A 27,970-nucleotide genomic window follows, 5' to 3' on the forward strand; every position below is an offset into this window, starting at 1 on the left:
AATTTAGTTTTTTTTTGTTTGAAAGGTGGCTTGATCGAGAGTGTTCTTAGCTATAATCCAAAAAAATTGGTTCAGCCGTTTAAGAGTTATCAGCTCTTTTCTAGTTTTCTTGTAGAAAAGAAGGTTAGATAACCGTTAGGTTTTTAATATTATGTCAATAGACAAATGTCAAGCTGTCAAGATGGACGTTGCCTAAATACATAATTATTTATTTGAAAATGATGTTTTGGAAAACTCAAATACTTTGGATCGTCGGGGGTGTTATAAATTTTTAATTTACACATGTTATTATTTTTCCCCTATGTGGAAACAGGGAGGGGTTTCCCAATTTCTCATTCAGTTAAAATTAGATAAAACTTAGTCGATTTTCAACATTGTCATTTACATACATATACCCATATAACAAAACATACCCATATAATAGTACATATTCCCTAAAATTGAGGAGATTCTATTTGCTGGCAGCCTTGTTCTACAACCTACGCCCTCCTGTCAATGTCATTCAAGTGCCAAAAGATCCTTGTCGGCCTGTACGACATTTTCTAAGAGCATTGACCGCACCGGCATTGACATACACTATGGTCTAGATTTTAGAATATAGAGCAATCTGTCTGAGCAATGGATATTTTATATTTATAGTCTGTCAAAAAATTGGCGCCATTCGTAGCGTTGGCTGTCATTGTCATTTTTACCGGAAACAATTCGGCCACCCCTTTTTGGAAGACGCGCTGCCGCTAAAGTCGTGATTGCCGGCTTTTAGTAGATATTTAGTAGTAACAAATTGTTATTTGTTAAAGTTAGTAGTGCTATTTGATCACATAAAAGTGAAATGGCGCCACGTACAGCCAAGGCCAAGGTATTTATATCATTGAAATAAACGGCATGTCTTGTATGTTTGATATTGTAAGCAAACAGGTTTGCGTTATCGACAAGTAATGCACGTTAATGCCTATTTGTTAGTTAATTTTTAAACAAAATGGTCTGTAAATTTTAGTCTAATGCGACTCAATTTCGTGTCAGTTTTTTTTGGATCAAACATCATGCATGGTTTCTGCTTTAGAGCTTAAAAACCGCGTGCTTCTTCGACAACGCTGTATAGAGGCGAAATCGTCTTTGTTTTATGTATCTTGTGGTTGAACTTTCGGTAAATCAGATACAATTTTCTACAAAACGAGGTAAGTACGAAGTTCAACAGGATGTTTACCATAATAAGACTGAAATTCAAAGACCATTAATAATAAAGTCCAGTTCATTCAAACCAATAGTAATCTTGTATATGAATTCTCAAACAAAATTTGATTCAGTAGGTAATATTAAGAGGTAATTGTTAAAACATCACTACATTATAAATAATAGAAGTATTACATGTTTATTTGGCTTATCAATTTGTGGAGACAAATTAGTGTAGACAAGATCAAAAAGTCTATTATCATTGTTGATACTAACTAGAGTAGCTGTTTAGTTGTATAGATATTTTTATAATAATAATGAAGAAAGGACTTAACTAGATAGAGAAATTTTAGGTTTATTTATGTTTTTTTGTAACAAGGCACTCTGTGTCTTGATTTTTATTGCAATAGCTTAAAATAAAATAGAACATACATATTATTATAACCTCAATTTCTGCTGTTGGAATGTCCTTGAAAAACTATTTATAGCAAAAATGTGTGTGCAATCAGTAAACCTTAATTTACCAGGTAACAGGGTATGATAACTAAAAACCAGATGAGTTTTTGAACAAATTGTAATCTTTTAGAATTTTTTTCTCTGGCAATCTGCAATCAGTGGCAAGCACATGACACTTCTCAAGTTGGGGCTGTTCTCTATTGATAAATTTAAGCTAATTATTAATTTATATTTTATTATTATCTTAAAATACTGATGTGATGCTGATTACTTATTTGCATTTTTTAAATATCATATGTGTTTATTTTTGATTACAGAAAGCTGCAGATGTAAAAGTATCTGAACCTAAAAAAGGAAGAGGCAAAGCTAAAAATGCACCTGAGCCAGACCAGGACATTGATGAAGTTGAAGAGAAGGTTGTAGTAGCTGAAAAGAAAAACAAACGAGGGAAGAATATTGTCAATTACAATGAAGACAAGGATGAAGATGCTCCACCAAAGAAGGGAAGAAAGAAGAATGTTGACACAAAGGTGATTGACGAACCTGTTCCAGATGAAGTAACTTCTGTAAATGGAGATGACTCTGCTGAGGAGGGCACAACAACCCCAGCTGATGAGATTGATAATGAAGAAACTGAATCTAATGGCCACTCGGAAGAGAAGGCCCCTGCTAAAGGTCGTAAGAAGGCGGTGCCGAAAAAAGAAGTTGTTGAAAAGGAAGTTAAAACAGGTAGGGGGAGGAAAAATGCCAAACAGGACGTAGATGCAGGTGATAAAGATGAGGCAGTTGAAGAAAAGCCGAAAGGCAGAGGCCGCGGGCGAAAGCCACAAGCAAAACCTGAACCTGAGAGTGAGGAAAACCCTGAAGAGGAGGAAACTAAAGCCCCGCCTGCAGCCAAAGGCAGAAAAAAGGCTCAACCAAAACCTGTTCCAGAGAAAGAAGCAGATGAAGAAAGTGAGAACTTATCAACAGAAAATAAAGATGAGGAAGACATAAAACCAGAAGAGCCCAAAAAGAGAGGTCGCAAAAACGCACCAAAGAAAGCTCAGCCTGAAGAAGAACCAGAGGAGGTAGATGAGGACATGAAAGAGGAAGCTCCTGCTAGCAAAAAAAGGAAAGGCTCTAAAAAAGAAGAAAAAGGAAAAGGTAAAAGTTTGTTGTTTAAAGTACTTTTTGTATTTAATTGAAAACGTTACCACTAAAAGCATTGTTAAATAAAGAATTATAAAGGTTCACAAAACAGCAGTACTCATAGACATTTGAATTGGTTTTTTTTTTTCAATCTTTAGGAGACACAAAAGAGGATGAAGAAGAGGATGATGAAGACAGCCCTCTTGAAGCGAAACCCACAAAAGGCAAGCGAGGACCAAAGAAGGCAGCAGACAAACCCGCCAACACTGAGGAAGTGCAAGATACAGGCGAAGCCGCTACGAAACGTCGGCGAAAGGCCGACGAAAAGGGTAACTAGTCCTGTTAATTATAAATTACTTCATTTTTCAATGTCATCTATGATTGTTTCGGATTAATAAGATTGTGTTTCTTTATTATTATGAATAAACAGTTTCCAAAATATTGCTGGTTCAGTTATTTATATAAAATTTACCTTTGAAATTATGCTTCTTATCATACCTAATTAACTTTGAGTACTTGCTACTTATTTACTGATCATAGAAAGAGAATTATGGTACTAACAAGGTTAAAGTCGTTGTTTTGTAAAGGCCAGTGTAAGCACATCAAAGGACAAATATTTTGGTCTGTTTATTATTCTGATATAAACTGACTATAATGATTTAGAAAAAAAATTGATGTGTGTACTTTATTCAGACTAACGTGCGATTGCATGACGGGCGGTTAAAGTTACTTTACGATTACCGTGAAACTTTGATTGTCGATAAAAGCAAAATGAGTTGCACATGTCATAGTTTAGCTTTCGGCCATTTCATCTTTATCGTAGAGGTATGAATACTGATTTGATTTGTGGTCAAAGTTAACGATAACCGGAACATAACAGTAACCACCTGTCATGAAACTGGACAGAGTCAAAACTAGACACAAATCAATCATAAATATGCCTCTTTTGCCTGAATTAACTGGAGCTAGACCTGAGTAAAGTCAAAGTTTACTCTATAGATCTGTCTGTAATATGTCATTTCTTAGCTAGTTGATTCTTCTGTACTAAAATTTAGGAATGTTTAAAAGATTCGATTTTAATTTACATAATAATAGAAATAAATAAATATGGATAAATAACTCCTATTCCTAATTTGCAACAAAAATCCTCCATAAATCATAACTTTCTCAGAAAATTCATTCGCCCCTTCTTTATTTTAAAATTTAATATTTAAATAGTATCAGTTGAGGTTGAGGGGTTATTATATTAGTGAATGGTGCAACAATCGTATAAAACGCCTATTGCTGGAATGTACCTTTTAAGTACATATATAAGATTTAATTTTATTTATTTTAATAACAGAACTACAACTTAGAAACATAAATTGTGTTCTTTCTTTTCATAGTATAAAAATTGCTGGCTTTACAACAAAAGTAAAACTTACAATTTAAGGATTTATGACTATTGTTTAGATTGATTTACAGAGATGATCAAAATAGGCAAACAACACATAACAGGTTTAATGCTATTTCTTTTCAGTCGCCGATGATAATAAAAAGAAAGCTCCCAAAAATGTTACAGACTATGAATCATTAGATTTCTCTAACAACTCAAAAAATTCTCAAGATAAAGAGTTTAATTTAAAAATATCGAGCTGGAACGTAGACGGCATCAGGGCATGGATGTCAAAGGGTGGATTAGATTACTTGAAATACGAAAAACCTAATATACTGTGCTTACAAGAGACGAAATGTTCACAAGAAAAGTTGCCGGATGAGATTAAGAACGTGCCCGGTTACCACGCATACTGGCTGGGCAGCGACAAAGATGGTTACGCTGGCGTATGCATCTACACAACAAAACTAGCCATGAATGTACAGTATGGGCTACAAAACGAAGAATTAGATACAGAAGGCCGAATTATCACAGCAGAGTACGAGCAGTTCTACTTAATATGCACATACGTGCCTAACGCTGGCCGGAAACTTGTCACGCTGGATAAGAGATTGAAATGGAATGAAGAATTTAGGAAATATGTCAAGGCATTGGACGCCAAAAAGCCCGTGATAATATGCGGCGATATGAACGTAGCGCATAATGAAATAGGTAATTATGATCTATGCTATTGCTGATCCATACTAACTTTTCACGGCCCAATAGTTTAAGCGATTCTGACGAAATTTGGTACAGGAATTACTTATATCCCGTGGACGGACACAGGCTACTTTTTATCCCGGAAAATCAAAGAGTTCCCACGGGATTCTCAAAAACCCGTCCGCTTAACCGATTTGTATGTTTGGTACCGAGGTAGCTTGCGTCCCTGTAATTGACATAGGCAACTTTATCCCGGAAAATCAAACAGTTCCCACGGGATCTTTAAAAACCTAAATCCACGCGGACGAAGTCGCGGGCATCCTCTAGTATGGAATAAATCCGAAAACCGTGAACGTGCGGTTATCATACAAAAAAAAAATTAAAATGTGTTCACGAAAAATTTTATTCACTAAATCACATATAGATGGCGCAGACCGTTATTAACTTGGACAGTTTTAGATAAAAATGTTAGGTACCATATCATACGATGGTACGGAACCCTTAGTGTGCGAGTCCGACGCGCACTTAACCGGTTTTTAGCTCTAGATGCGTTTTTTTATTATTATTCTGATACAAGCCCTTGACTGCAATCTTAACCGATGATAAGTGTGATGCTAAGATGGAAGCGGGCTAACTTGGAAGTGATATGGCAGTTTCATTAAACCCATACCCCCGATCGGTTTCAACGCAGCATCGTACCGGAACGCTAAATCGCGTGGCGGCACGGCATTGCCGGTAGGGTGGTAACTAGCAACGGCCGAAGCCTTCACATCTCTTCATAGATAAAATTTTAGAAAATATAAATTCCCAAATTGCCCCTGCCGGGAATCGAACCCGGGACCTCCCACCAATAGACCACAGCGTTTACCACTGCGCCAGGAAGGTCGTCAGAAAGTAAAGTACCTTTGAAAAGTAACGCAAACGTTAAACGTGTATTGCAGACTTAACAAATCCGAAATCAAACAAAAGGAACGCTGGTTTCACTGAAGAGGAGCGCGCGGGAATGACGGAGCTGCTCGGCGACGGCTTCGTGGACACGTTTCGGCACTTGTACCCCGACAAAACCGGCGCTTACACCTTCTGGAGCAATATGTTCAATAGTCGAGCCAAAAACGTGGGATGGTAAGAATTTTTTTTTTTTTTTCAAAGAATATTAGCCGTGTTAAATGACTAATATTCCTCTTTGCTCTCCAACTAAGCGTCAGGCTTGTGCTAGGAGTAGGTACGACAATAGTGCAACGGGCAGCGTTTGAACCGTCGACCTTTCGGTTTTCAGTCCACTCCTTTACCGGTTGAGCTATTGAGGCTCTAAGAGACGTAATATTGCACTTCCCCATTGAATTTCCGCAGCGGGAAATGATACGATACACCATTTTTACTCCCGCACTTACCGCGATAAATTTTTTCATGCAACATTGCGCGCTGAGGGTCCTCCGAGACCTGAGTACGGCGGCAAGGTCACACGTACTGAAGATATCTAGAGTCTTCCTAAACCTGTGGTTGATATCTATAGTGTACTTTGATATTGCTCAGACTTAAAACACTGTTTCACTGTCACACTAAAAACGAAACAGCGTTATAATATAATATAGCGCTATATTATAGCTGGAATAAATGTCTCGTTTTAAGTGAAACTTAAGTTTGAGCAAAGTCAAAACATTTCGGCCTGAGATCTATAAGGGCATACTTTCACTTAGCTTAAACTCATCAGAGACATTTATGTATCTCTTGTATCTCTTATAGTTTCTGCCTACTGACTTTTTTTAAATGATAAAAATACTTTGTTTCAGGCGGCTTGACTACTTCATTATATCAGAAAGGTTGGTGCCGGCGCTATGTGACAGCGTCATAAGAGACAAAGTATACGGAAGCGACCATTGCCCTTTAACGCTATTCCTACGCCTAAGCAGCGCAGATAAGCCTAAGGAATAATTACTACGCGTCCACAATACATGACTACAGAATTGAATTGATTGTTTATTAATATTTGTGCATTTGCACACCAAACTTAAATCAGATAGAAATTAAGGTTATTAATATTGAAATTATTCTGTAAAATTTGCATAATGTAAGCTTTACATAGCTCACTTGGTTTCTGACGTTTTAACGGCATTTGAAAACAAAAATTATTGTAACTTTTGTGTATTAAGTAGGTCCTGTGATTTTTTGTTCTTATAACTAATTTTGAAATGTGAAATTATTTGAAGATTAAGAAACAGATATTTTTCTGCCATGGTAGGTCATATTTTTAATACTCCAACCTAAAAATAGGCAGAAATGATGATTATAAGTTTTGTTAGAAGTATTGTAAGTTTAAAATAAAATAGTTCTGCAAAAATACAACAAATATAAATGCAAAATGTAACGATTTGCTTTAGATAGGTCACTTTGTTTCCATTTGTCAACAAAAATATTTGTAACTTTTTTGTATTAACACATTGCCTGCCCTTATTTTTGACTGCTGTATTTTGTTTTTTATTTTAATTGACATGATTAAAAATAATTTTTTTCAAACCTTTTGAAATGACAAATTATTTGGTGATTGGAGATTGAGGAAATTCTAAGATTTAATATATTTATGAAGAAATAATATTACTTATAGTCTGTCCAGTCTGTCAAAGTAATTTTATTTTTAATACTCCAAACTAAAAATATGCAGAAATAAAGGTTTTTATTGTAGGTAAGTTTAAAATAGTTCTGTAAATAGGCATCAAAACATAAATGCAGAATGTACCGATTAGATTTAGATAGATCATTTTGTTTTTCACATTTTAATCTTGTTTATTAATGAAAACAATATATAATTTGTACCTCTTTTTGTTTTACTGTGATTTTTTGTTTTTTATACTAAGGAATTGTAATTTTTTTTCAAATTTAATTTTTTTTAATGTCAAATAATTTGGTGATTGAAGAAATAAAAAGTATCCTGCCAAAAATTATTTTGTTTTTAATACTTACTTATGTCAACAATAAATCTTAAAAAAATATATTAGAATCAAAAATTATTAAACATCATTTCACATCAGTCGTTTCCCAATACCGACATGTCCGGGCCCTTGCGCCGATATTTCATATGTATCTGAAAAAGTTGTAAATAATTATTACTGAGTGAATAAGGTCTACTGCATGCATAGTGGCAAGTAGGTATAGTACGCGACAGGTTTAGATGGCAATTGGGATATGAGGCGGGGGGACGTCCATGCGTCACCCGCAGCGGGTTAGCGCGGTCCCCATGCTGGTTCTCATCTCAACCTGTCGCACACAATACAGACAAGTTCCTTGACTGTGGTAAGTGTTGAAGCAGTCTATTAAATAGAATCTTGAAAAAAAATGATCATCATATTTTACTAGTATACCTGTATAATTTTACTAAAAGCTCCTCTGCCCAACAGAGAATAGGCTACTTCTAGATTTTTCAAGGCACTAGTTTGCAGCTCAGGCAGCCCGGAGCAGAAGAAGGCAATGCCAGCCTCAAGTCCTGTTCCGAAATCGCACTCATCCATCGCTATACTTGCATAAGTGATCACTGGCTGTAATTCTGATAGGACTTTATCTTTCTCAGCCTGGGATTTAGCTTCTTTTAATTGTTTGAACATTTTCTTTATATCAGCTGTGAATGAAAAAATTTACAGAAATAGAAAGTTTGTTGCTAATACACCATCACACACAATTAACACCATCTCTAACCTAAAATGTCAGGTCTAAATATATTGCTATTCCCATAATGGGAAAGGACTGCTTTTCACAGCCCAATAGTTTAACCAATTCTGACGGGTACAGAGTAAGCTTATATCCCGGGGACGGCTACATTTTATCCTTGAAAATCAAAGAGTTCCCACAGGATTCTTAAAGGCCCATCCGTTTAACCGATTTGTGTGTGTCTGGCACAGAGGTAGCTTGTGTTCCAGAAGTTGACTTAGGCACCTTTTTATCACGGAAGATCTACGACTTCCCACAGGATTCTTAAAAACCTAAATCTTTGGTCTTCTTCAGACGCACAGACACACGAATTTCGTTGAATACGCGGGAATTTGCTGTCTTCTTTTTATAGTAGAAGGAACATTACGTTGTGGAGATAATGGTGAATTTGCTTATTAAGTTTCAGTTTGACGCTTACAAACATGCATTTGCTTTCTTAAGTTTACGTACTACTAAATTGAGTGTACATACTGTCACTTTCAGCCAATTTTCTATATCCAAGCTGAGTTTTCTTATTATAAGGTACAACAATGCCTGCATTGTTAAAGGTCCGACAGACCATTTGCTGGTTCCTTTTTTTCATATTATATTCTTCTATGGTGTAATTATACTGCTCTGCCCACTTCTTCACCTTATCCATTAGCTTTTGACATGATATAGAAATAAATGGTGATGTTTTCTTTTCATTTTGTAAGAATGCACTGAAACATTTTTTAATAATTTGCTTTTTCTTAAATATTAACCTGCTACTTTAATCATATGTTACCCGCAATCTGTATAATCTGGTATCGCACAATACCTAGGCATTCTATAGAATACGAAAAACATTCAGGCAATGTACAAAATATTTTTCATTTCATACTTTGCCAAGGAGTTCTATACAATGCCTAAACAGCAATAGGAAATATATGAAATCCGGGATGAAAAATGTCTCCAGGTATAAATATATATAAGTGCGATTGTGATTGTCTGTCTGTCATCTAGTAATGCATCAAATGTGGCCCAGAATGAAATCTGAACACATCGACTGTAGTTTGATAGATGTTTGATCAAAGTCAAAATTTATTCAAAGTAGGTACAATTGTACTCCTTTTGATGGTCGAAATTGTTAAATTTGTAGGATATAGTGGTGGTAAACTAAAGCTACGAGGGTTCCAATCACATTCTGATCTTAAGTCACTATCATCAATCATCATCATAGCCATCATCATCATCACAATCATGATCATCATCATCATCGTGCATAAGCTACATCTACAATATAAACAATCATAAACAGAAAGAAGTCTTTGCAACATTATGTATTTCAATTATGAAGCTGACAAACAAAACGATTGAATTGCACAAAATAAAATTACACACAATTTCAACAGTTTTAGGCTGTTTTAGTTGGATTACAAGGGGCTATCCAAGGTGCAGAGCAACAAATTCCTGGAAGGCCAGCAACACATCTGTTTCTCTGTTGCTGCAAATGTTCATGGGCGGCAGTAATCACTTGACATCAGGTGACCTGCCTGATCATTTGCTTGATATTTTTTAGTAAAAAAATGAGTTCAAGTTCATCACTTCAAAATCATGACTCAATTTCAGTGCAGTTTTTGTTCGTTTTGCTTGGAAATTACTTCAGATTTATATTCAGTGCACTAGACACAACTGGATTTTTAAAAAAGTATTTTGATCAGAAATGTAACATAATTTTGTTTGCCAGCTCCTCAATTTAGAAATGTCTGTACATGAAATGGGTGAATGTATATTTTTCTGTCAAGTATGTAGTAAAAAAAAAGGATGAAATAATACATACTAAACTGCTCCAAAAATGTTTTCAGCTACTGGTGTTATAGTGTAATTGGCAGAACTGTCATTTTTAGCAAGAAACACTGGTTTCTCTTGTGGGTCGTCTCTGTAGTAGCCTATGTGAAATTCACTTTTACCTTTCTTTTTTAAAACAGCCTGAAAAACATAAGGTAATAGTAATTTAGATAAAAATTAAGTTTCTATAAAATATCAAGAAAGTAAATCAACTAGTCAGGCTTACATCGATTAATTAAGTGAGTAAGAATAGCCGTAATAATCTTTACTTATAAACTGAATCACATTCTATAAGAACTAACCTGAAACTCAGGGGGGTCAAAGAAAAATCTCCAGTGAATTAAATACAGATCTTTATCTTCCAATTTGGGTAATTTACCTAAAAATAACTCATATGGTCCAATAAGCTGTAAATTAACACTAGATAATAATTTCTCAACATTATCTGTATCATCCTGAAGGCACTTATAAAACTGGAAGAAGTCTTCTGGCATTTCCACCAAAAAACATTCTTTTAAAATAAGAGGATCTGTATTTTTGTCATAAAAGGAAGCTGATTTGATGAGATGTTTGGGTACATCTTCAACTTCTGTTACTCGTGGAGACTTGGATGCAGGATTATCATCATTCTGAGCTTTCGTTGTTTCCGCCTTGTCACCTATATCAGCATCTAATTCAACTTTACTATTCTGAATATTGTCATCACTTGCCTTAGCTGCAACAGTAGGCTTCTTTTCTTTGATATAAGGCTTGAAACGGTTATTTTGTCGCTTATTAGCTTTAGCTTTAAGGTCTGGTGGGTGTTTATACTGTTTGTGGTGTTCTGGATTTTTTTGATAGCATTTTGTACCATATTTACACACTGTTCTAGAGTCACTTACGTAAGCTTTCCATTCTTCAGACATTTTATGAAAATTCAAAGTTAGAATAAATAAAAATTTAATAAAATGTATACAAATCCTGAAATTCTTTTGTCGCAGTTTGATTCACAGATTCACAGACCAATAACATATAGGATTCACCGACCAGAAACAAAAGATTTTGTTTGCCTTTTCTTTTTTTTTTCTTTAAATCTGGCTTTACTCTGATCAGCCAATGTCAAGTTTTTAATATTTTCAAGTTATTGAATTTATACAAGTATGGACTCCGTCTGCGCCGGTGCCCGCCGACATACGCGCGGCGCCCCTTTAGGGCGCTTCCCAGTCAGTTCCACCACCAAAAAACACCAAACAAAAACCAGCCACTCTTAACAAAAAAAACACTCCAAACAAGCACAGCACGCGCGCCAGCAAACGCCATCACAGACGAAGTCCTTGCCTTTTATATATCGTAATTCTGTAAAACCTACAATCTATATCAATCATCTATATCTATACAATCGCAATTGTTGTGATTGGCTGAATTTACAGTATTCTTGTTGCAACAATGCATTGTAGCCAATAGTGAGCGAGCATCAACCAATCAGAGGTGATGGCGATCATGACATTATAGCAGTCATTCTACCGAAATCAAGCTCCAGATGTCAGTGTCACTGAGACGATTTCCGAAACACATTTGACACAAGTTTATTTTTTTTCTCTCTCGTCTGGCTTTACACAGATTAGCCAATGTCAAGTTTGTAGTTATTTACAAGTTAGGAAAACTCTATATAAGTATGGACTTCATCTGACCCAGCGCTCGCCGACGCACGCGCGGTGCCTCTTTAGATTGCTTCCACCAAAAAACACCAGTAAAACACAAAAACCGGCCACTTTTAACAAAAAAAAAAAAAAAAAACACTCCAAAAAGGCATAGGCACGCGCGCCAGCAAACGCCAACACAGACATTTGACATTGACCAACATTGGCTGTTAAAAACACAGTGTATAAAAAAATTCTCTCTGGGTTACAAATTCTGGACAAATCGAATCGAAAGGAAGTCAAATATAGCTAAAAATATCGATAAATCGGCATTTTTCGAATATACTATTCTATTCTGTTCTGAGAATATGAGGTTAGGACTTAGGTTATTAGTCTGTGTTTTAAGTGTCATCCGGCTAGGTGGTGGTTCCTAAATTCTAAAATGTTTTTAAATTAATTGAATAAGAATGAGATGAGATTACTGAAAATATCAGATCTATTTCTTAAGATATTGTATTTTAAAAGAGTGTTTTACATTCTCATGGTGACATTTTTGTGGTACTTTTTGCACAATGGACTATCACATTGAAATTATTGATGCGAAATAAATTTATATCTTACGAAAAGTCGGCGCGAGTTGAACTGTTGGTTTAAACTTTAATATTCATCACATGTGTTTGTTTATTTTCAATGTATATGTGGCTAAATATTAATAACATACCAAGGACATGTTCATAATAAATTCTCGTCACTCTATATGTTTGACAATTTGTGCGGGCTACGGATCATGCATAAGTGGTAAATATACATTTCACTACATCCAAGTTCTTTATTGTTCTTACTGACCCATATTCAGAGTATAAAGGTGATGTTTTTTTTGACTTAATTACTCAGTTTCTTTTATGTACAGTGGTTACTTCAAAGATTGTTTTCTTGAAGTGGTTACTGTAGATGTAGAGTAATCAAAAGAGCAATTAATTACAATATTACACTATACAATTAAAATGTACACTTTGTTAAAAATCTATTTATGACATGGACACTTTTGTTGTATATATACGATATGATTTATTATTATTATTGGTATCCAGGTCTTTGCTATATTTAGTTTTAATAAAATTCACTATTTAATGTATATAATCTTAATCTGGGTACTAATTACTATCAAGCTTAGAGTTTGATGTTATGTGCTGTGTCCTATGTAAATACTTATATAAAGCAACTAGCTAATGAACCAACGTGAATTGTAATACCGTTTGTATGAACATCTCGCACATGAACTATTTTGGCTAATTCTCTAAATTGATAGGTCTAAATCTAATGCTATCCTTTTCTGCAAGGGGCATTATGAAAGGGATAGTAATATATTAATTAGACCTGCCAATTGCCATGTTAATTTAGTTTTACAAATTGTTTACAGTAGAACAACACAGTACTTATACACATTGCCCGTTGATAGTCAGAAATCTTGCCACTAGTTCCAGCCAATGACTATAAAGTTTTGTAGTAATACTTAATTGGATGAATGGTTAGGACAGGGGTGTATAAAGGACAAACAAACAAATACATTCAAAGATTTTTATATTGAAGCAAAAAATATTCTTAATTTACAAAAGTAAAATTAACTGAGTACTTATTTCATTTGCTTAGGTTCATTCTGATAGATTACATGAAGCATCTTGTAAGACTAAATTATAAACAATAATTTAGTCTTATTATTATGTGTAGAATATAATTAGAAAAATATCATCAACAAAAAGATACCCGACCAAATCTTTGTCTGTGTGGATTTTAAATGTTTTTAAAAATCCCATAGGAACTTTTTAATTTTCAAAACAAAAGTAACCTATGCCCATTCCCAGGATGAACGCTATTTCTGTACCAAATTTTGTCTAAATTGGTTAAACAGATGGGCCGAAAAAAAAGTAGCAGACAGACTTTCACATTTAGAGTTTTATGTGTGAATAATGATTATTGTGTTCCTTTGTCTCCCCTGTGTAGTACTTATGATCATGTACTAGACTTATAATCATGTAAGTTTGAAAACAAACACTGTAATTTTGAACATTGTTTATTCACCAACAGTTTATTAGTTTACCTGTGTGTTCTATATATAGTTTCATTGTGTGTGCTGCAATCCATTGATTTCCTTCAAGCTTGAACTCTGTAGCTACCTACTGTGGAACAAAAGAATTAACACTTGAGGCTTACATACTCCAATATTCAAGTAATTCTTTTGTTCAACAGACTTCAAAGATGCAAGACATCACACAATATAATAGGTGTGAACATATCTTTTATAATAATCCATCAAGTCTGAAACCAACATACCTTACTTTAAAGCTATGAATAACATAGTTTTTAAGTAAGTAATGTAACTTGTACTTTCTTACATAAGCAAAAAAATTTTTAGAAGGACAATGACTATACTAATTGCCTGGCCACACATTGACTATACTATCTGAGCCTTGTAGGTTGAAATCTATATGGCGCACTTTGACTTTGCTTAGACTTAAAAGAGACAGATTTAAGCCAGTAGTATAACACTGTCTCTTTTTAACAGTGTCTTAAGTCTGAGCAAAGTCAAAGTGCGCTCTATAGATCTCAGCCTTGTTGCCAACTTTTGTGACGGAATTCACAACATCGCAAGTTCACAATGAGATCGTGAAATACAATGTAACCATGTATTTGAACGTATATTATAACTATAGAGGGGACTCTCGCTGTCGCCACAGATCAGTCCTAATTATATTAATTCCAACTGATAAAATGCAAAAGCATAAAGTTTTTTGGTTCTGTTATACATTAAGAGTGCTCTCTCCATGATCGCTGTCGCAATTCGAGCGTGAGAACATGCTGTTGTAAATTTAACATTTACGAGCGGAACATACTCAAGAGTGAGATGCATGATGTGTAAAAAGCATGAATCACCATTTTGTATTATGTTGTTTGCAAATAAATTAATATTTTTTAATAATATAAAGAGATTTGAAGTTATTATTAAGTACAGTTTGCCATAAAGCCAATAGTTTTCCAATTTTGTAGTTTCTTATGTGGTTTATTTACACAGGAAGTTGCTTTAAATGGCTTAAAATAGAGATGTTTCAAGGGTCTTCAACTTTCGAAATAAATACATTTTTACTATATTTATTGTTTTAGGGAAACAGAGAATTTTTTGGAGAATTAGAGAAGAGAATTTTAATGAAGAGATAATTCGATATCTGACTTTGTTTTAGATCTAGATCTAGAGTCTAGACTATTAAATAATAGGCGTAATACATATGAATGGAGAAGCGCGTAAGAAGGGCAACCTTAAACTGTCATGATATTTCATAAACATGTTTGGAGGCACGGCTTATCGAGTAACGCGCTGACTAGCGTGGCAGATGTTTTTCACGAGACGCGAGCCTGTGGAGCCAAATTATAAAAGGTCACATCCTAAATTAACTCAATCGGGAATTCTTACTTTCAAGGCGGGGTGTTCACACCGCTGCACGCGGGATGTCGTCAAGTATTTTTGCATGATTATAATAGATACCTACCTGCGCTAATTAATATTAATTTAATTTTTGATTTTCAGAGATAAATAGTAGCCTATAAAATATACATATCTGTCTAGTGGATGTCTCTATTTCTGTACCAAATAGCTGATGATGCTCGTAACTTTTATCCACATGGAGTTAGGTTTTAAAAATCGTTCAGCGAACTGTGATTTTCTGGAATAAAATGTAGCCTACATTCCCATGCTACCTCAGTACCAAACGTTAACATCGGTGGGCGTTGTAAAGGTAGCAGATAACTGACACACAATATTTTAATAAGGATTGATATTTAATAATAATTATACAATTGAAAGTGTCAGTTACAGTATTTAGTCAGTTGCTCAGTCACAGTGCATTCTTTCGCTTTCTTCGTGAACTAAATCGTATATCCTTCGGAGATCCGTTGTTACTACCACTAAATAAAATTATGGATATCTCAAATCTTTACATCACTGTCGGGTGTAAAAGACATTAAGACATTATGTGTCTTGCTTCAATACCAGAAGTTATTGCATCAGGCGCAAATCTATAAAAAAGATGCTAAAGATTAGAGGATAAAGAGTTTAGCCGCCATATTCAACTCGGCTGGGCAGATTTTGAAAAGCTTCGAGATGTCATCTCATCAAAAATTTCTCAGTGTCTGAAGAACTTCGAATAGCGCATGTTGCCTATATTGGCATTCCTACCGATCCAATAAAATATGGTCGCTAATAAAGGGTGTCACAAAAAAGCTTGGAGTCACTCAGCGGGCGATGAAGACAGCTATACTCGGAGTTTCTCCACGTGATCAAATCAGAATTGAGGATATCCGTAGAAGTATGAGAGTAACCAGTAACCGTTGCGCAACGGGTTGTGAAGACAACGCACACTTCTAAGAACTAATAGACGTTGAGGTACCTAGATGCTTGAATGGTGATCTAGAACCGGAAAGCGCAGCGTTGGCAGTCCCCCGCTAGGTGGACAAACAACAAACGAATCGCAGCTATCGACGACCACGAAGATAGCTGGTTAGGAACTGACAACTTCATGAGATGTAGAAACCAAGTTTACTAACATTAAATCCATACGAATATTATAAATTCGAAAGTGTGTTTGCCTGTCTGTCTGTCTGTTAGATTTTACGGCCCACAGTTTAACCGATTTTGTTGAGAGGGTCAGAGTTAGCTTAATCCCGGGGACGGACATAGGATACTTTTATCCCGGAAAATCAAAGAGTTCCAACAGGATTCTTAAAGGCCCGTCTGTTTAACCGATTTATATGAAAGATACAGAGGTAGCTTGCGTCCCGGAAAGTGATATTAACACGAAACCGGTCAGCGAAGGCATCCAGGAACGAGCGGGATTATAACTTGTACAAAACTATTCTATTCTTACTCATTGTTTTAAATCACAGCCCACTATAAAGATTCTGTTGTAGTTTTTATGGCTTTGGCCTTAAATATCGATATGTATTTATTTATATCCTAGTACATTCATCGTTCGTTCTCATCATCATTATTATTAGCGATATACCTAACCGTTTATAGGCCTGGGCCTGCTTTAATTATATTTTTTAATCTGTGATTAATTATGTCCTGTGATTAATTATGTCCCCCACTTCCAATCCGATGTTCTGCAATTCCACCTTGACCAATTCCATCTAATCAGCGCTGCAGCTTTCGCCGCCTTTCTATAGATCTCTGATCTCCGTCGATTAGGCTGTGAGGTCATGATCTTTTTTGGTGGTCGATGAACATTGATACTTTATCTCAGAATTTTAACAGAGGATTTAATCACGCCAAATATTCCTTTTCGTTAGCCTTGTCATGTATTAGTTACCCTCGAATACATGGTCTCGAAAATGATTCGAGAGATAGCATGCTTTTTAAGAAATTAAGAATTAGAAATTTTGTGCTCCTGAAATCCTGAAGACAGCTCCAAGACAACGAAGTTTATCTCCATTCAGAAAGACCTTCACAAATTCTTTTGAATCGTCTTAATATAAATAATAATTAAATAACATTTTTCGTTATACCTAATTGTGAGGAGAGGCCTGATGATGGTTTCCGTCAATTTAAAACTACAGCTCCCAAACATGGTCAAAGAAGAAGGCCTCAAAAAACTCAGCCAGGTATTGTGTCATCTGAATTTTCAATCTGAAAACAACTAAAATCCCACTGTGAGGTTTGCATCACCAGAATGTTTACTGCGATGTCCGTAATTATAAATAGAACGTTCAGGTTTTAAGGACAGGCCATAATCTCGATATTGCGTTTTGTATTCAAGGAGCAAAGGCCAAAAATAGTACCTATATGCATTAATATTCGATTATGATCATAATAGTAAAACTGATAATTTCACGAGCTGAGCCAAACCAAATCCATTATCCATACACAATAAAACAACGTAAAGTTATGCCCTTGAAATGTAATATAGGTAATGTTCCCGTACACTGCTGTAGAATTCATTTAGCAATGAAGGAGACGTTTTGTGTCGACGAATTTATAGTCGGCACCCTGTTCACGCAAAATGTAATTTAGCAATTTTCATTTCCAATGATACATTGTAATTTTTATATTCAATACCAACGTGAATAAATCTTATTATTGGAAATGTAAGGATCTAGGCGAGAAAGCAAAGCTACTTGTATATAATGCGATATACCGTGTCCCAGATATGTCGGTCGTGGCTTGGGCGGCAACTGGTGAACGGAAATCGCTTAGCGACAACATTGTTGTTCGGTCTCACAGCTACTTTCTACATCTAGAAAATAAACATTAACGACACAAAATATGTACTCTGTGTGAATTTTATTGATCTTCCAAAGTTATTTAGTACCTACATATTTTAATAGTGTTTTTAATAGCATTGCGAAGTTCAACATTAAAACAATGAGAACGATTTTCAGAGTTTATTCATTCGAATAAAGTTACTTTAATGAACCATTCCGAAAAATGAAATTTATGATAATCAATTCAGTAGGTATTCAGTGATGTGACAGCGAAAGTTGTTTTGCCAAAATTATGTTACTTTGCAAATGGCTGCTTATCTTTTTCTCCTATCAGCCGGGATTTTATCTAAAAGCTTTTTAAAGCAATGTATTACAAGTATTCGATACCAGGTCCCTAACAACGAACGTATTGTCCGCAGGCAATGAACACTTGACCGCGCCATGGAACATAAAGATGGATGGAGCGGCGGAGGAACGGCTGCAGCTGACAATAGCACCGAGCGCACGCAGGCCGACCGCGACCGCGTGCGCATCGAGTTCTACGCCACCTACGACGTCATGACCGGCGTGCGCATAGCCGCCACCCTCGGCGGTTTCTTCGCCCTTATGGTCTTTTTAATCGTTTACAAGAGCCGGAGTAAATCTGTGAAAGCGCTGAATGATCCTAAATTAGTAGAGCTCGCGGAGGCGGTCGTCGCCGAGGAGCAAGCCGTAGAAGAGGAGCGACAGTTGACTGCGGCTCTAGAGGAGGCTCTCTCGGAACGAGCTCGTTCCCGCCCATCGATAGGGGAAGTGCCGCACTGGCCGCGGACTGCGCGGTTCGCCTCGTACGGCGGCGGGTACGGTAGCTTGCTAGCGCCTCCGCGTAGACTGGCGACTCTGCGCGGGGACTCGCTGCCCGGTTCCGCGCTGCGGTTCAGCGAGAGGAGGGCGTCCGGAGCGGCTCGCGACCGGCGGCTGAGCTCGGCGACGTGCTCGAGCTCGGGGAGCTCGTACTTGGAGCGGCGCGGCTCGTCGGTGGTGTGCGCGCTGCCGGAGCGGCGCCTGTCGCCGTGCCCGAGCGAGCGCCTGGCGCCGCTCGCGTCGGTCGGCAGCGTGGGCCCGTCGTTCGCGGTGGAGTGCGACCTGGCGTCGGTGGGCGCGGACTCGGTGTTCGCGGAGGACGAGGTGGACTCCACGGACGACGAGGTGGAGCAGTTCTCCACGGACAGCGGCGGCCCCGAGGCCGGCCCGTCCGACGGCACGGAGCTGGCGAGCCGCCCGGTGCTGTCGCTGCGTATCGATCGCGCATCTCATTCTCGTGAGACGTTATTCTAGTCGCCAGCGACCGTCGCTGGATGTTACATGTTATAGAAATGTTAAAATATCGATAAGTTCGTAGAATATGTACCTAATAATTTCATTAAAATTATTTTTCAAATTTAAGGTTTAGGGATTTAACACCAACATAATATCATTTTGTAAAATCCCAAATGGAATTGTGCTTAAGGCATATCTTCAATTTGTTTGTTTATATGTTTGTTTATCTTTGCACAAAGTATCCGCAAGTCGATGTGCATATTCGCGCCCTAATGGCCGACAACTTGCTCTGCATATATTTTATATCAAATAGCTATAAAGTTCAGTATACTTTTCAACATTTAAGAAACAACGCTTCACGTCGCTTTGTCGTCTCTGGTCCACTTTGCTTTGCGCCCAAATTAGTGATGAATCAGCCCGTTTACCCTTTAAAATAGTAATAAATGTTCTTAAACGAACGTAACTATTATAAAACTTATTTAAAGCCTAAAGGCCTTGCACGAAAGCTTGACAGCTGCAGTGCGTTGATCGCTGATTGGCTGACAATCACTCGCACAGTAACAGCAAACCTAGTAACAGTAAGTTTTACAGTCACAAAAAAATGGTGAACTTTATATGAATTTGTCGATATTTTAATATTGATCATATTGTGTATATAGTTTGTTTTGTTAATTAATTAATGTATCGCAATGTTGATGTTCTGAGGCCATGATAGAATTTTAAATTGTGATCAGAGCCACTAGCTGACAAAATGTCTGGAACTCAATATCAAAATGTCGAACGTAGCCTCGTAGGGCTTCGGCTCTCTAGTCAAACCGATCTATCGCTTTATATGTGACCTATTTTTAAGAAAAACTGTGTTTTCGATGTCGGAACGATTCCGTCAAATTGACATGAGGGCGAGCACACACGCTAACTTTTAGCATTTGCGATCTGCAATTTGTCGTAGCTTTCAATACAAATGATCAAATATGTGGAGATTAAAAGATCAATCAGAACTTCCGAAAAGCGATTAAATCGATGAAATCGCGGATCACGGCTGATGCTAAATGCAGTATGTGTGTTGGCCCTAAATATTATTGCGCACAAAAATATTTTTAGGTTCCTACCAAAGTGGTACAAATTCTAACCCTTAGGCCTCATTCGCACGAGAGCTTTTTTAAAGGTCGTTAAAAAAGCGTTCAATAGAACAAAATGCATTCCCAAGTATCTGTTCACACGTCAAAGCTTTTTTTAACGCGCACTTTGTATTGTCAGCGCAACGCCAGGTTTTAACGTAACGCTTTTTTAACGCTCGTGCGAATTAGGGCTTATGATGGGATTCTATCCGTCTGTCACATCTGTTTATATTTCAGTTTACAATACGTACTAATAGGAACTAATGCTATAGGCTTCTTTTTGAAATAATTTTAAATTATGCTTGCCCAACCTTATTTCAAATTAAGTAAATAATTAAACAATTTACTTACCAAGTATGACAATTATTATTATAACAATTGCAAAAAATCGAAGTTTGCAAAGCAAAAATCTGAAAGATTTAGAATTGATAGTTATGTAAACTTTACAGTTCCATCGAAGTTAGTTTTGCAGACCTATTAAAAGGGATTTTTGACGAGATGTAGATTTATTTAACCAAATTACTATTTAAATAAGTATGTTTCTTTCCAATCTAAGGAACCTTCGGTGACCGGGTCTGACTCGCACGTGTCCGGTTATTCTTTCTGTAGGTAGGTATGAAAAAGTTGATATGGAATACTTAAACTAGTTCAAAATATCAGCAGCAGACCCGACCTTTGCAGCGATAAATATGCCATAATCAAAGACATGGATTTTTACATATACACTGGCCATAATCCTATTTACATTCAACGCAATATTCATACTAGATTTTATGTCATTTTTTTATTTTTATTAGACTGGTCATACACAAACAGCTTAGTTAGTAGATCGCTGAACATACACAGAGTGCTCGAGCAGTCGTCAATTACCCTGTCTAGTGTAACTGAAAAACGTTTCAACTTTCAATAAACAATCAAGTCAATACAGATATATTATTAACAAACTGACTATCTGGCTGAGGGACCAGGATATAATCAGAACATTTCTTTTGAGATACGATATGTCATTTTACCGTAATCGCCCAGCGGTAACCAGTCTGTTCATAATATCTCAATTTTTGATTGTTCAGTTGGAACGTTTTTCTGAAAATACGTTTAGGTATAAATGAAAGGAAGAAGATGGTTCGCTATGCAGTCGCAGCCTGAAGCGATCGATTATGGTCCTGCTTTAAGCTGCCCATGTCTGGCCGCTCTTATATTCGGTGCCGTGGAAACTAAACTTGGGTATTAAGTACCTAACTAGTTCCTTCAGAATTTATATATCGCGTTGGCAAAGTCACACTAAATTAGTGTTATTTTTGAAATATGTACAATGTACATAACTATAAGGTAACGTAATGATCTGCTGGATTAATTTAAATATACAAGGCACGTTGAAGGACTTATTAAACACACTAGATGATGCCCGCAGCATCGCCCGCGTGGTTTGGTCAGATCTCCTGCAGCATCGGGATTGAGGAGTTGTAGTCCAAATTTTTTATGGAACAATGTCGTAAAGTTCCTTTATCGAAAAAAAATTACACAAATCTGTTCAGAAATCTCGGAGAGATCAGTGTACATAGGTAGAAAACACAACTCCATTTTTCAAAGTCTGTTAAAAATGTAGCTTATGTTACTCCTTGGCCTCTACTTGTCTGTGAAAGTCCCGTCAAAATAGGTTTGGCCATTCCGAAGATTAGCCCATTCAAACAGACAGACACTTCAATTTTATTTATTAGTATATAGATTAAAATATTGCACTTATAGAAAGACAGAAATGAAATTGAAAAATAATATGTAGTCATAATATATAAAATTATGAAAACTAAGAATAATAATAAGGATCAGAATCTTATCAATATCATGTATAAGTCTTTTAGCTGGAGAATCCAAAAATCTCATTTTTGTGAACTTTTACCCTTGGATGAATAAATACCGTTTGGCTGGAAAATCCAAAAATCTCATTTTTGTGAACTTTTACCCTTGTATAAGTTTACATCAGAGAAGTTTTAACTTCTTTCCCGCGTTAAGGTTATACACACTACACACACTATTTTTTAAACTTGGGTGTTTACAATATTAAGTTAGTAAGTACCTAGTTCCGTTGTTAACGCTCGGTTCAGCAGATCTTTACGGAAATCTGTAAGAAAATCTAGTCTACTATACACAACTTTTACACATACTTTGATATCTAGTCATTTTGAATTAGGGATGCAAATGGGCGAAGACATCCATTTTATGTTATGTATTAAGGATTTTTCTGCGGAATGTTTGTACCTATAAAAATTATTTGAGAATTGATCATAGATTTTAAGAATGGGATTGAGCTAATTTTCCTATACCTACTCGTTTATTCCGTTTATCCATCCTAAAACAGGGGGTTTCTCCATCCACTATGTACCTACTTACATAAATATATACTTGAAATTCATTCCAGAACGATACAGGCCATAAAATAAAAGGCCATGGCATAAAAAAATTACTAAAATGAATCTAAAGTCAAACATCTAGGGATGCTTTAAGTCCAAGTAATAGTAAGTAAAGTAAGCATGTTGGATCAGTCGTGTTTATAGTCTATACGACTGTAGGAATTATAGTCGATCAGAAAAAAAACAATCCGATAATCCACCCAATGCGGGGTGGATAGATGGATAAGTACATGTTTATAAGTGAGTATACACCCTAACTCGCTGTTTTAGGGTGGATAAACGGAATAAGCCGAATCTCGTAGCTCTTGCTGTAGCAAATGCCGTGTGAACTGTTTCAATCAAAAAAAAAAAAAAATACAATAGCGGCTATTCTTGAGCTTATTTCAAATATTCGCCCAGAATACGGTTGACGAACTTACGATAGTAGTTATTTTAAAAGCAAATTCACAATAATCACTATCTGTTAACTCGGGTATTAGAAACGTGTATAGCTACGGACAATAGAGGCAAAATAATATTTTGAAAAGATCCAATTACTTAAATATTAGGATTTTTTTCCACTTAGGTAAGTATATATTATGTTTATTATAATAACTAGTATTTCGCTCGGTGCGCGAGCTGCTAAAGCAGCTCGCGTGACGTGGTCAGGTTAACTTTATTACATTAAACCAAATTTATTTATTAAGACACACAATTCACCCCGAAAACCCCATGATACGACACCCATACCATTTTTTTCTTAAAAAGTGCATGTCCACCATCTTGGATTTCAAAATAAATGTCGTTATCAAAATCAGCACCCTAGAGAACCCTGAAAACGACATCCAAATAGTTTTTTGTAAAAATGGGGTAGTTGAGGTTAATAAAGTAGGGTGCGTGGGTGCGCGGACCACTAAAGTGGTCCGCGAGCATGCAGAGTTTGTTCCACCGAGTAGACCTTCGGTCCCTGATCATCTTTTGCCAAGAAACCACTCTTCCATCTTTTATAGCCTCCGAGATAGACACCGACGAAATTTGTACGGCGGCCATCTTGTTTTTCCAAAATTTTCCACTTTTTCTATTAAGCGTTTACTATATTCTTCAAGGGTTGCGAGTTTCAACGACATCGGTTGGAAAACAAAAGAGTTGTAAAAATCATATAGGCCGCCATCTTGTTTTTCTGAAATGTCATAATTTTCCCCTACTCATATTGCGCATCCGAACATATCTCCCATACATCAATGTATCGTTATCCGTCTCTTTCTAGGAGAATGAGACATTCATAATCGCCATACAAAATGTATGGAAAAATAAATTCCGCCATATTGAATTTTTTTTCTATTCATCGAGTAGACCTTCGGATCCTGATTCTCTTTTGCCAAGAAACCACACCTCCATCTTTTATACCCTCCGAGCTTGACACCGGCGAAATTTGTATGGCGGCCATCTTTTCTTCGCCATTTTGAATTTTTTTTCAGCTTTTTGGCAATTGGATGACGTCATGAATGACATTTGCTCGAGCACCCCCCACCTATCTTCAATACCTTAAGCGGGCCCTTCACCCGTCTCCGATATCCTCAATCATCAGCTCTCTCCATAATTTTGGCTTACTAACTTTTTGTTTTCTATACGACACCATCAGTGAAAAAAAAAATTTCATACAAAATTTTACAGGAGTTTCTTAGTTGAAAATCTCGAAAATCTCCCCAAAAGTGGCAACACCGGTTGTATATCTCCACACTGCCAGCAGAGATACACAATCGATTCATACATGTTAACTTTCCAAAATGTTGCCAACTGCCTCAAAAACGCGATCAAAATTTCGAAAAATTAAAAAAAATACAAAATGGCCGCCAACTCGTTTCACAGAAAGATTTTACACGGTTTCATAATTTTCCTATAAACTACAGGATATACCGCTCCCGATCACGTTTCAATCTCTCATCTCGCTCGCACCCAGGCGAACCGATCGCCCCTAAAAAAGACCATGTCGAAAATCACTTTTGCTTTGATAAATTCTAGTGTTGCCAGTCGCCGGCGACAAAAGTACCTAAATATCATTTGCACGAGCAAAACACGTAATCGCTCATACTCGGATTTTGCTAAAAGTGCGTATTTCGATTTTTTACAATTTCCCGAAAATCTTGAAATTTCCCTGAAAATGGGGTAATTTTTTTCCTCCAATCTATACCTCGAGCCTATACGTACAATCGCTTCATAAAAACCGAATCGCTCCGATGTTGCCAACTTTGAGATATTTAACTTTTAAAATTGCGTTTTTTCGTACCTCGAACAAAACGGCCGCCATGACAGCCGCCATCTTGAATTTTTAAAAACCACTCCCGTTCTGTCAAAATACAGGATAATCGTGGGCGAAACCAAAAAAAATAATTATCCTCGATTACCCCGTCTCGGATCTGTGGCGCCGCGGTTCGGGGTCGAAAAATCAAAAATTTTAAAACGCTACGGCTCGGCCGCCATTTTGTTTTTCCAATTTTTTCCACATTTTCTTTTAGTCATTTACTACTTTCTTCAAAGTTTGCAAAATTCAACAAAATCGGTTGAAAAACAACGGAGCTGCAAAAATCCATTCGGCCGCCATCTTGTTTTTCCGAAATGTCATAATTTTTCCCCAGAGGGTTCCCGAAACCGAACACAACTCCCCTACATCACTATATCATTTTCCTTCTCTTTCTAGGAGAACAATTATGTCAATGAGTGAGTCAGTGAGTGAGTGGTAATCGAGCTATATATAGTATAAAATAACTAGCTTTTGCTCGGTGCGCGAGCTGCTAAAGCAGCTCGCGTGACGTGGTAAGGTTAACTTTATTATATAAAACCAAATTGATTTATTAAGATACATAATTCACCCCGAAAAAACCCATAAAATGACAGGCATTTCTATTTTTTGTAGAAAAAGTAAGTCCGCCATCTTGGATTTGAAAATAAATGTCATTATCAAAATCAGCACCCTGGAAAACCCTGAAAACGACATCCATATTATTTTTTGTAGATTAGGATAATAATTTAGTAGGGTACGTGGGTGCGCGGACCACTAAAGTGGTCCGCGAGCATGCAGAGTTTGTTCCACCGAGTAGACCTTCGGACCCTGATCATCTTTTGCCAAGAAACCACTCTTCCATCTTTTATAGCCTCCGAGATAGACACTGACGAAATTTGTACGGCGGCCATCTTGTTTTTCCAAAATTTTCCACTTTTTCTATTAATCGTTTACTACATCCTTCAAAGATTGCGAGTTTCAACGAAATCGGTTGGAAAACAAAAGAGTTGCAAAAATCACGTCGGCCGCCATCTTGTTTTTCTGAAATATCATAATTTTCCCTACTCATATCGTGCACCCGAACATATCTCCCGAACATCATCGTATCGTTTATTGGTTCTTTCTAGGAGAATAAAACATAAAATATTCGCCATACAAAATGTATGGAAAAATAAATTCCGCCATTTTGAATTTTTTTTCTATTCATCGAGTAGACCTTCGGATCCTGATTCTCTTTTGCCAGAAAACCACACCTCCATCTTTTATACCCTCCGAGCTGGACACCGGCGAAATTTGTATGGCGGCCATCTTTTCTTCGCCATTTTGAATTTTTTTTCAGGTTTTTGGCAATTGGATGACGTCATGAATGACATTTGCTCGAGCACCCCCCACCTATCTTCAATACCTTAAGTGGGCCCTTCACCCGTCTCCGATATCCTCAATCATCAGCTCTCTCCATAATTTTGGCTTACTAAGTTTTTGTTTTCTATATAACACCATCAGTGAAAAAAAAATTTTTCATACAAAATTTTACAGGAGTTTCTTAGTTGAAAATCTCGAAAATCTCCCCAAAAGTGGCAACACCGGTTGCATATCTCCATACTGCCAGCCGAGATACACAATCGATTCATACATATTGACTTTCCAAAATGTTGCCAACTGCCTCAAAAACGTGGTCAAAATTTCGAAAAATTAAAAAAAATACAAAATGGCCGCCAACTGGTTTTACAGAAATAAATTACATCGTTGTACAACTTCTCCAATAACTACAGAATACACCGCTCCCGATAACGTTGCAATCTCTCCTCTCGCTCGCACCCACGTGAAACGATCGCCCCTGAAAAAACACCACGTCGAAAATCACTTTTTCTTTGATAAATTCCAGTGTTGCCAGTCTTCGGCGACAAAAATACCCAAATGTCATTTGTACGAGCAAAACACGTAATCGCTCATACTCAGATTTTTCAAAAAGCCCGTATTTCGATTTTTTACAATTTCCCGAAAATCTTGAAAATTCCCCAAAAAATGGGGTAATTTTTTTCCTCCAATCTATACCTCGAGCTTATACATACAATCGCTTCATAGAAGCCGAATCGCTCCGATGTTGCCAACCTTGGGATATTTAACTTTTAAAATTGCGTTTTTTCGTACCTCTAACATAATGGCCGCCACGACAGCCGCCATCTTGAATTTTTAAAAACCACTCCCATTTCGTCAAAATTAAGGATAATCATAGACGAAACCAGAAAAAAATTATTAGTTTCAATTTCCCGTTTCGGATCTGTGGCGCCGCGGTTCGGGGTCGAAAAATCAAAATTTTGAAAACGCTACGGCTCTGCCGCCATCTTGTTTTTCCAATTTTTTTCACATTTTCTGTTAACCGTTTACTACATTCTTTAATATTTGCGAGTTTGAACGGAGTCCCTTAAAAAACAAAAGAGCTGCAAAAATCACGTCGGCCGCCATCTTGTTTTTCCGAAATGTCATAATTTTTCCCCAGTCGACTCCCCCACCCGAACACATCTCCCCTACATCACTATATCATTTTCCTTCTCTTTCTAGGAGAACAATTATGTCAATGAGTCAGTCAGTGGTAATCGAGCTATATATAGTATAACTAGCTTTTGCTCGGTGCGCGAGCTGCTAAAGCAGCTCGCGTGACGTGGTAAGGTTAA

At 36.7% G+C, this 27,970-nt stretch overlaps 3 protein-coding genes and 1 long non-coding RNA gene across 4 annotated transcripts; 3 read left to right on the forward strand and 1 right to left on the reverse strand.

The window, feature by feature from the left end:
• The first annotated feature begins 282 nt into the window (after positions 1-282).
• Positions 283-510, forward strand: LOC123866009. The gene is made up of 2 exons (XR_006796103.1): positions 283-376; positions 425-510. It is a non-coding gene; the product is annotated as an uncharacterized LOC123866009 (long non-coding RNA).
• Positions 511-673: 163 nt separating this feature from the next.
• On the forward strand, positions 674-7,662 carry LOC123865990 (DNA-(apurinic or apyrimidinic site) endonuclease). The gene is made up of 6 exons (XM_045907247.1): positions 674-856; positions 1,944-2,772; positions 2,916-3,086; positions 4,277-4,843; positions 5,773-5,953; positions 6,622-7,662. Exons 1-6 carry the CDS (start codon positions 830-832, stop codon positions 6,761-6,763), a joined length of 1,917 nt encoding a protein of 638 aa, XP_045763203.1. The 5' UTR covers positions 674-829; the 3' UTR covers positions 6,764-7,662.
• A 95-nt stretch (positions 7,663-7,757) lies between these two features.
• LOC123865999 (histone PARylation factor 1) lies at positions 7,758-11,326 on the reverse strand. Its single transcript, XM_045907267.1, has 5 exons — positions 10,642-11,326; positions 10,332-10,480; positions 9,002-9,231; positions 8,188-8,441; positions 7,758-7,910 (listed from the first exon to the last, which is right to left on the reverse strand). The coding sequence occupies exons 1-5, from the start codon at positions 11,242-11,244 to the stop codon at positions 7,854-7,856; spliced, it is 1,293 nt and encodes a 430-aa protein (XP_045763223.1). The 5' UTR covers positions 11,245-11,326; the 3' UTR covers positions 7,758-7,853.
• A 1,019-nt stretch (positions 11,327-12,345) lies between these two features.
• Positions 12,346-21,989, forward strand: LOC123866001. Its single transcript, XM_045907275.1, has 2 exons — positions 12,346-12,756; positions 18,630-21,989. The coding sequence occupies exon 2, from the start codon at positions 18,652-18,654 to the stop codon at positions 19,525-19,527; it is 876 nt and encodes a 291-aa protein (XP_045763231.1). The 5' UTR covers positions 12,346-12,756; positions 18,630-18,651; the 3' UTR covers positions 19,528-21,989.
• Positions 21,990-27,970: the final 5,981 nt, after the last annotated feature.

Source organism: Maniola jurtina, chromosome 6 (genome assembly GCF_905333055.1).
Source record: "Maniola jurtina chromosome 6, ilManJurt1.1, whole genome shotgun sequence".
Taxonomy (NCBI): domain Eukaryota; kingdom Metazoa; phylum Arthropoda; class Insecta; order Lepidoptera; family Nymphalidae; genus Maniola; species Maniola jurtina.